The sequence below is a fragment of the Poecilia formosa genome, unplaced genomic scaffold, assembly GCF_000485575.1.
Source record: "Poecilia formosa unplaced genomic scaffold, Poecilia_formosa-5.1.2 Scaffold186, whole genome shotgun sequence".
Classification (NCBI taxonomy): Eukaryota; Metazoa; Chordata; class Actinopteri; order Cyprinodontiformes; family Poeciliidae; genus Poecilia; species Poecilia formosa.
This window is the reverse complement of record NW_006800125.1, coordinates 1067324-1077538: the sequence shown is the minus strand read 5'-3', so window position 1 is coordinate 1077538 and position 10215 is coordinate 1067324. Positions and strand designations below refer to the sequence as shown.

Here is a 10215-nt window from a genome sequence, read left to right as displayed (position 1 = left end):
TGCAGGTGTGAGGGGAGAGAAATCATAAAGCAAAGTGAGGAGAGGGAGAGAGAAAGAGAAAGTGGCACATGGAGACGAGGGAGATTACACAAGAGACTAGAAAATGAATCTAGCAGTAAAGCAAACTAAACATAATAAAACTAGAGTCACTAAGAACGGACTGAACTAAAGAAAACAGGAACAAGACTGATCAAAAGAATGCAAACACAATAATAATGAAACTAGAATCAAATCAAACTACAAAAACCCCAATATCCTAGCAATTCTAGTTAAATCTTTGTAGATAAAATAACATTTCATGCCTAGAGCTGCTTTACATTTCCAATATTAATATTAGCTGAATATTAACCCATGGGTTAGTATTTAAAGCTAATTAATTCATTTTATTTATGTTGTTGGTAATAATGTGTAAAAATAAAACTATTTCTTTGAGCATAGCTTTTCAAGGTGATAAAAATACAAATAATTTGAAGAGGGACCGCTTTTAGCTCAGACTACTACTGATCTAAAGTCCATCAAAATATTTTAAGGAGACTATGGAGAAAAGCAGACTCAAATCCTGTACTCATGAACTATTAAGTATTAACAATTACATTTCTGCATCTATCGTTTTTCTAATAGAAAATGTTAAAAATGCAACTACAAACCCAAAATTTTACAACTTTATTTTTACAATAGGCACAGTGTATTCTTGAATAACCAAAGTATTACATTTGTCTCCTGCATCTCTCATCATCACAGTTATCAACTACATTCAACTCAGATGACCCGTTCTCCCCCAAACTGTGGCTGTTTTTTTCTGAAAGTACATCGAGGTTCCTGAAAAGAACCGCCTGGTTACTCTCATCCCTTTTTTCCACGTCAAGGATAAAAGTGCCGACTACATCCCTCTTTCCCTGGCAGCCCTTGCGCATCACTGCTGCCTTTGAAGATTTAATCAGTCAGATTTCCTTGATTAATCCCGCTTCATGTACTTTCACAGTAAATAATTACAGATATGATTGCTCGCAGGATAGAGAGGGCAGCATGGAGATTTCTCATGAAGCAGAGTCCCCAGGTATCTTCATTAGCCTGATTATTCCGATCCAAACAAACTCCATCAGCCAGTTTACATGCAAATAGGTTAATTTCATTCCAAAATCCCCCCCTCGCTCTGCAGGCATGTGGTGTTTAAAAGATGATTTCCCACCAAATGTGTCCCTTTTTTTGAATCTGTGTTTGTGTGAATATGTTGCTGGAGATATAAAAACATCTTACTGGAATATTTAATTTGCACATTTAGATTTTTCAGCTGATCATGTTTAATAGATGATACACCATGCATACCTCAATGTTTTCAGAAGCAGACGTCAGCGCTTCAGGAAAGTGGTCTAACAGTGACACCTAGTGGTCAAACTCCTAAACTACTCTGCATTTACAGCACTGACCACTTGGTGGCGGTGTTCGCCTTCCTCTTTGTTCGACAACTACCCTTCTTGACATCGTTGCCCACCCCCCGGTGTTTTTATGAAATAAACTGTCGCTCTATCAGACACTGCAGTGCTGCGCCTCAGTAAACAGCGCTGACTGCCCCTCTTCATCAGGATTAGTGAATTAATGAAAACGTTCAGACACTGAGCCCTGATCATCAGCTTAGCTGTGTTTTATCCCAAACAGCACATCCGGCAGCGTGAGCATGTAAGATGAACATGATGCCAGACAAACCTGTGCAGACCGCAACAAACGCGGCTGACATGCAGACACGTCAAGAGCAGGAAGCACGTTTTTTTTTTAAATAATTGGTGGCACAGGTGCTGGTATCCATAAAAACCCTGGTAAAATGAATATAATTGAAGCATTTTTATTCCTTTAGATCAGATTTTTTTTTTTACTCATTTAAAAAGGAATAGGTTACAATTTGTTTCTAATGAAGAAAAATTTGATGTGACAGAGGTTTGGTTCTTTTAGGCACTAACTAGTCTGGATGAGGGCCCATATTTAACCATGCAGAGTGAACAGGATGGCAAGGGATGCAATGCTGGAATGTTGGAAAACTGCAGCAAAGACATGATCTGGAATAAAAAACAGGAAAAAGAGGAACAAACTGAGTGGAAGCAGCAAAGCAACAGATGCACGGTAAAAACGGACACCGAGGACACGGACAATGGTCAACCAGGAGAGATTTATGAGGAGAAAGCTGATGAAGGATACAAGCAATAAAGATCTTCAGTGCAACCAAACCATTTTATGTTCCTTCATCAAACTTTGTTAGATGTCAGTGGTCAAAAAGATTTATTGGGGCTCCAGCTGATTCTTTGTCTTCCTCTTTCTTTTTAAAATGTTTTCTGCTCTAAAGACGGCGCTTCATCAAATCCATCATTTATCATGTGAGAGCTAAACGTCTGTGAGTGTCTGCATGTCCGTTGACCGGAGAGATGCCCTTCTTTTGTTATTCATCCGCTCCCTTCATCACAGTCCCTGCTTTTTTCTGCTTTACAAATACACTCTTACACACAGAGGCTTATACTAATCCTTGTGAAAACAAAGTGATATATTTCTCCCCACACGGATCAGGAATGGGATGTTCATCAGTGTGTTTATCGGGATTAGGAAAATGTCTCCCATAATGCAACCTCTGACATCATACCTACAAATATCTGGTCTAAAATGATGAGCTGCTGCAACTCTGCGCAGAAATACAAAGTAAGTGATGAGGAAAAAGTAACGATGCAATGAGTGACCATTCTCACCACTGAGCCCTGACCCGGCGTGGCCTTGTGACCTCTTTCATTGACCTCTCGGTGGGTGGTCATTGATACTGACCTACACCAGCGCTCTCAGATCAGATTTGTTATTTCTGTCGTCCCTTCTTACGTTTTCCTCTCTTTCTCTTGGCTCCAAAGCCGGCTCTCTCTGTCTGAAGTCAATTGTATTGATGTGAGTATTTAGTTTGTGGTCCGATGTCAGGACGGGATTACGCTGACCCAGAGTCGGTGAGGAGAAAAGTCTGCACAGGCGGTTGGACACGTTAATCATAAAATCTTTATCTTACAATCCAGCCTCACGCATCCAGGCTTCATTAAGAGACAACCCTGGGATTAGGGCAGCTAAACCACAGAGCTGCAGAGAAAAATGAGAGAGGAGAGGGATATGTCTGTCTGTCTGTCTGTCTGTCTGTGCTGTTTTCATCCTGGATTATGGTTAGACACTCCCAAGTCATCTGACTCCCTCCATGTCCGTGTATGAATGTGTGAACATCCATAAGTAAGTAAGAGTGAGACTTGTCACGTCAGTATTTTGAGTTATGACTAAAAAGCGCTGCGCAGGTCGCAGTTTTTCTCAGTCGCTTTGATGAACTTCTCATGAGTTGAAATTCTCAAAACTACTTGTTCAATCTTCAAATCTTTTCATCGCCTGTGAACATCAAAAAATAAGTTTTTCATTCTTTCAACAAGTTGCAAATATTTTTTTATATCCACATGCATGAAAATGTAAAACTCTCTGCTTTCTCCTACATTTTCAATCGCATAAATCATGTTGATCAAAATCTAGATAGGTCCCTGTTGAATAGTCTAAACCTCCATAACATTTAGTCGAACGTTTGCCGTATAAATCTTAACATGGAAACTGTCACAATATGTCAAGCATGTCAAGCATTTTTCTGAACTCAATTAGAATTTTCTAAATATGTCTTGAATTGGTAAATTACTGCCAAGTGAATCCTGAATTTCTCTTGTGTAGGTAAATGTGTGAATCATTTAATCCACCAATGATCAACCAGTTTTCTGAATTAGCTCAAAGTACATCTGATGAAACATAAACTGGCAAGTAAATAATATAGTCAGAGCAAAACATATAAGAAGATCTTCTAAAGCCCAAATATGGCAGAGATTAATGTGCGCATGTCTACTCATGAAAGATGCAGAGTTTAACAATTTTTCAAAAATATTTTAATGATACATTTTCCAAATAGAAACAAGAGTGAATAAGTCTAATACATAACACAAATCCAATGCAAAAATGGCTGCTTTGTCAACCTGAGAATTATATGCTTTTCTTCTTCTAGTATCCACAAAAAAAACAAAAAAAAAAACAAGAACATCATGTTGAGAAATTTACCTTTTGATGTGTTTTAGTGCAAAACATCAAAAAAGAACACAAAAAAGGAAACTGGACACAGAAACAGCGTAACAGGACCAACTAAGCAAACAAATAAAAGCATTGACAAAACATATGCAAGTAAAAAACAAACTTCATATACGCGGTATTAAATTAAAGAATAAATAAACGTACTTTATGCAGCAGGTCTCGTGTCACCAAAGCAAACATTAGAAGTGCTTACTGTACAGTACCAGAACATCTGGTCAAAATGGCTGAAGCATCAGCTGAGGACCTGAGCACTCCTTTGATCATTTGGTAATAATCAGTTTGGGAGATAATGTATTGGTTTCAGTTAAGTATTTTCTAATCATACTTAGCAGTGCTAATCTACTGTGCAAATGCACCTTGTGTTTGTAAAAACCTAAAGTTATCCTAGCACTTCTTCATGAAGCGATTGGTCAGTCTTAAAGGTGACTTATTATGCTTCAGGATGAGAAAGGACTATGGGTTATACAAAATATGCTCATCACATGTTCTGAACAAAATCATTCTTAGGTAATGAAACTTTAGTCTGCCTTGTTCTGTTTACACTCACACGTGAAAATGGCTGCAAACAGATTAATAACTATACAACTGTACAACTTTGAAAAGCATTGGTAGAGGCTCCTGCATAATCAACAAGGATGCAACAAGTGGTTGATGAATGGTAAGTCAGCCACAAAACTCTTGTCTTTTCCAGCAGCCATTGTACAGCAGTGAAACCAGCTGAGCTCCGCTTGGGTTGCTAGGTGATGGACTTTACTCAGCTGAGGTTGCTAGGTAACGATGCACTGTGCCTCAAAAATAGGGAAATTTTTTGAAATGGCTCATTTTCCATTCACCAAAATACCATTATTGTCAAAAAAATGTATCAGTTTTTTGTTTTGTTTTTTAAGCGCTCTGGCTGTTTTTAGAAGCAGTTGAGACTCAAACGGAAGTATAAAAATGTGCAATAAGTGAATTTTGCATAACAGATCCCTTTTAAAGAGGTCATGAAGGGTTCATTGCTTGGAATCAGTCAGGTTGGAGTGATTCATGAGGTGGTGTATTGGATTCATTTCAGTCTCTGTAGACTGAGGTTATTTGTCTTGGGACCATGTTCGGTGGATGGTAGGAGTCATACGGACCCTCCAAGTGAACATCATAGCTGGTCTGAGTCTGATAGAGAACCTGGTCCACGTTGGAGGGGGAGTACTGGTGCGGAGGCGGCGGGTAGTGGGGGGACGGCTCCCGTTTAGGCACCATGTTGCTGCTGATGCTCAGAGGCGGAGTGGGGGGGCCGTCATACGGAGGGGTTCCCACACTTCCAGCATTATACTCCGGCGGAGAATGGTTCTCGCTCTGCCTTCCTTTCATGGCTCTCAGGTGAAGCATGTGAGCCGTGTCGTAGGTGCCGTACGGGGGGCTCGGCAGGCCTGGAGAGGTGTACCCCACCATGCCTCCCAGAGGATTAGGTGGTGGACAGACTCCAAGTCTGTCCTCGGGTCTCATCCCAGTGCCGGGACCTGATCCAATCTGTAAACATCCGGCAACCAGGTTGGTTGTGGGCTGAGAAAGCCCCTTGCAGAGTGTCTCCATGAAAGCCCTGCTCTCGGTGGAAAGCCCTCCCTCCAGGGCCTCGGACAGAGCGCAGATGTAGTTGCGGGCCAGTCGCAGCGTCTCAATCTTGGACAGTTTCTGCGTTTTGGAGTGGCAGGGCATGATGCTGCGCAGGTTCTCCAGAGCGTCATTCAGGCCGTGCATGCGCGAGCGTTCCCGGGCGTTTGCCTTTATGCGTCTGGCACGGAAGCGCTCCTGCCGGGCTTTGGTCATTCGCTTTTTCTTGGGCCCACGTCTCCTGGATTCATTTTCATCCTCCAGTCCTTCATCTGCGTCCTCCTCGTCCTCCTCTGCGTCTTCACTTCCCATCTCTCTGCTCTGCTGGGACGCCCCGCCGGCGCCGTAGTGGTGCGCTGGGATGGAGGCGCTCCCGTCCGGTGAGCTCACATCTCCATCCATCCACTGCAGGGAGCTGATGACCTCCTTCCCCTCTGCTAGTCTCACATATGGCTTAATCATCATGATGTTCTGCAAACAAGAGCTTTGTCAATCACATATGCTGTTGCAAAGGTTTACAATATTCAAACATTTTAAACCAGATACTTTAAATTTGACCAAACTTTTAATGTTATAAATTTATTGTATTTTTTTTTTATCATTTATCGTGATAAATTTCTTATAATGGTAATAATTCTGATTTATTATTGTCGTGATAAGTTCCAGTTATTGATATGTAAAATTGCCCAAAACTGTCCATAATATCATAATTGTTATTTTTGACTTTTTTCTCCAACGTTTGTTTGATGAGAATTTCAGAAAATGTAATAATTACTCTCATGACTGTGAGCAGCTTGGAGATAGAAATCAAACTTTCAAACTGTGACTTGTGTCCTAAAGAAGCACATTACAAATAGATATGTTTCTCAAGAGATTATTGTTGTGCCAAACAATTGAAAAGAATAAAGTCAAAAATTGTTTTTTTAATCAACATTTTCATCCTTATCGCAATAGTACCACAAAATATTTTAACAAAACTTAAAGTCGATATCGCCTACCCCAAAATTAATCATGCTTACTGAATGCCAGAATACAGAAAGACATATTTTCGTGAGACGCGACTAACTTGAAGCTCAAAAGTTTACATACATTACCTCCTTTCCATTTAGACTTTGTGACTTTAATTATCCATCTTACAATAATTTGCTGTAATTTTGGTCAATTCCTCCTGACAGAACGACTCTAACTCTCAGTTTTGTAGGCTGTTCTTCACACTGATCTTTTCGACAATGTACCTAACTTTTCTCTGGGAACAAGATTTGAGATCGCTGCTCTGAAACATGGATTACTTGAAGTTATTGGTGATTTAAAATACCAATTTGCTCCAATTTCAACATTTAGCATTTGGTATTTCTTCATGTCTACAAAAATTATGGTCTTTATCTCTGACTGCATTTGCATTAATACTTTTGTTTAAAAAAAGAGGCTTTTCCCACACTTTTGTTAATGAAATGTTATTCAGACATATTCTTGGCCTTACAAACCTGTTAAGCCGTGATAAAGCCTTTCCCAGATTATTTAAAGGCATCTTAGTATCTGTAAAGCTTCTGAATTTGAATAAAGTGAAACAAAAGTTGTTGTTTTTTTAATCTCTCATTATTCTGGCATTTATCAAATAAAATCAATGCTGTTAACAAAAGATTATTATGATTTAATGTCAGACAGTAAGGAAATAAATAGCTGTCTTTTTATGAAGTTTATGAATATGTATGTGTTTTTCTTTTGTGTGTGTGTGTTTATTGGTAAAACTCTTTTTTAGGGAAGAACGTCCCATGCAAAGTCAGATTATTGAAATTTCTAACCAGTGCAGCTCGAGCAGCTCTACATGGATCTGTTTCTGGGCCTGTTTTTATGCATCATGTTATTATTATTATTTTTTTCTTAGAGGTCAACAGCTACTAAGTTAATACTTTGAGCTTACGTAGCTCATGTTGTTGGTTTTTCCAAGAAAAAGATTTTTAGTGCACAATTTTGCTTTCACATCCAAATAGTGAAGATACTCATGTCAACAGATCAGAAACTGAAATTGCTTTTGCAGAGAATTTAATTTCTCTAGCATTTTCTAGAACTCAAAAGCAATGCAAGGAAATCTGGTTTGCTTGCACAGATTACACATACTAAAAGAGATAATGTTTATGAGATATCATTGTTACACAACAAAGTTAAAATGCAACACTTCCTTAGATTTTTTTAAAACCTGAATGTCGTGGTGGATGTTTTGTAAAACAAAATGTAGTTAAACATTTAAATTTCAACTCTTATCATTTTGTCCATATTGAACAAATACAATTATTTTAAAGAAGTTACAAAAATCACAAATGATCTTAAAAGTTTATAAATAAAGCTGCACTAAAGTAGATGCGCATCTCAGTTCGAATTTTATTATATTTTAATACATTTTTAAAAAATAAAATAAAAGTGATTATAAGGACATTGGATATTATTATTTGAGAAAGATGATGTGTGAAGTAGTTGTTTTTTTTTTTTTTTTTGGATTCACTACATGAATACTTTAAATAGTGATGGACTCCCATTCAGACTCTTTTGTACTCTACTCACCAGATCTTGTACATCATTATGTAAATTTAGTTTTAACGATTTGTGGAATGAAATGAGCTCAGTAAAACAAAACAAAGCCGAACTGACAGGAACAATCTCTGCCTTTAAACAACTATAAATTGTCCTGTGTTGAGATAACAATGATGAACCTTTCACTTTATTTATACACAAATTAAACGAACAACATCCGTAGGTAGTTGAATATACGTTTACTAAGCAATATCTTTTGTCTAATAACTTCATTTTATTTAAAACAGATGATAATACAGGTTATAGGCCAATATCCAATAAAATATTTGTGAAATATCTAAAAAAAAAAAGAGGATGTACTCCTATAGAAGAGCATCCTCAATAATTAATATAATGAATTACTTCAATAATTAATAGTAACTATTAAAAGATAACATTTAGTATGTGATGGCCTGTTTCAGCACCGGACAGCTCCTCCCTCCCTGCCCATTACCCGAAGCTCAATTTAAAACCTAAAATAAAATAAATATTCTCTAATTTAGTAGATTGTGTTTTTAAACGAATCCATTGTCTTCTGTGCGCGCACTGTCACACTCTGCCCCCCCCCCTCCACCCCCCTCGGGGTCAGCCTAATCCCGGTCATTTTGTGAACTGGTAATGCTGCAGCGAGATAAAGTCACTGACAGGACTTCAAACTGGGGCAGCGCAGGATTTACTCGGTGGATGAAGCGGCGACCACGAGGATTAAGCGAAACATTGACATCCTCCAGATCACTGGCCTAACAGAGGGCTCCGGCTGAATTAAAACAGGCATTTTGGCTATTATGTGTCGTTTGGTAAATGCGAAGTAACTAAACCTTAAATACAGATTTTTCCCTTGATTTTACAAAAGCTTCTTGCCTCGTATTTCATTCTTTTTTCTTTTTCCTGCGTGATGTTAGCGCAAATTCAAACGAAAACAAACATACTATAATCACGATAGAAACTTTATAAATTCTGAGTGTTTAAAAGTATTATTTGGAAGCCTACCTGCACTTTTGGTTCCCTCTTAAGGAAGTTTTTCAGGCCTTTTTTATTATTATTTTTGCTCTGATCCCGGATCACAGTTTGCGGTCTGCGCACATCAGTCAGCGCTAAAGTTGTGACCTGAAGCAGAGCAGTCCTTCGCTGTGCGGGTCACTCCACAGGGGCTCCTGGTTTTAGCTTCCACCTCAAGCTCCTCCTCCCACTCCCACCCAACTCCTTTTGACGCGCTGGAGATCGCTCGTGTCCGGCCCGTGGCTCAACGCGCCCCCATCTCACCCCCCACCCCCCGGCGCTCCACTCGTGGTGCATGCGTGTGTCGGTTTATGTGCTTGTGTCTTTGGGAGTTGCGCAAAAGCTCTCCGAGGTTTTGCAGACAGACAAACAGGAGAGGCCCAGGCTTTTGTTGCCTTGCGAGGGCGGCCGCTAAATCCGCAGCGCGGCCGCATTGAGCGGAGGGGAGACGCGCTCAGCAGTCTGAGCCTAACTGTATGTGACAGCTTGAAGTTGCGTGTGAGCAGGTGTTTGCTCCATCCATCCCAATGCAGTGCGGAGATAGACTGTCGAACAAGTTCATTTCTCTCCCTGAGGGGTTACTCTGACCAGAAGGGCCACATAGGCGCATGAGACGCTCAATTATGGCCGATATGACTTTAGGGACCCCCGACTCTCTGCAGTGAAGGAGAGATGAAGGAGGGGGGCTTGGAGCGTTATAACATTGTCAATAAAAGGCGGTCGGGTCCTTGCTTTAGTTGAGAAATTGTTCACTCTTTGAGAAATTGTAAAGCACAGAAATCAAAAATGTGGAACATGCATTACCACAATTTACATTCAAATGGATTCCTGAAAGCTCAATTTTACTGTATTAAAACATAAACCAAATATAAATAAGCATTGAGCTCTTAAGCTTTTTTCTCAGTCTTTGTGCATCAAGCAAACCAATCAAAA

General features: G+C 39.5%; 1 protein-coding gene across 1 annotated transcript; it reads right to left on the bottom strand.

Moving 5' to 3' along the window:
• Positions 1-5014: 5014 nt before the first annotated feature.
• LOC103147656 (neurogenic differentiation factor 4-like) lies at positions 5015-9445 on the bottom strand. Its single transcript, XM_007566105.2, has 2 exons — positions 9274-9445; positions 5015-6186 (listed from the first exon to the last, which is right to left on the bottom strand). The coding sequence occupies exon 2, from the start codon at positions 6178-6180 to the stop codon at positions 5179-5181; it is 1002 nt and encodes a 333-aa protein (XP_007566167.1). The 5' UTR covers positions 6181-6186; positions 9274-9445; the 3' UTR covers positions 5015-5178.
• Between the last annotated feature and the right edge of the window lie 770 nt (positions 9446-10215).

Coding starts and splice junctions, on each gene's coding strand:
- LOC103147656 (XM_007566105.2), bottom strand. CDS start 6,180: ATGATGATTAAGCCATATGTGAGACTAGCAGAGGGGAAGGAGGTCATC.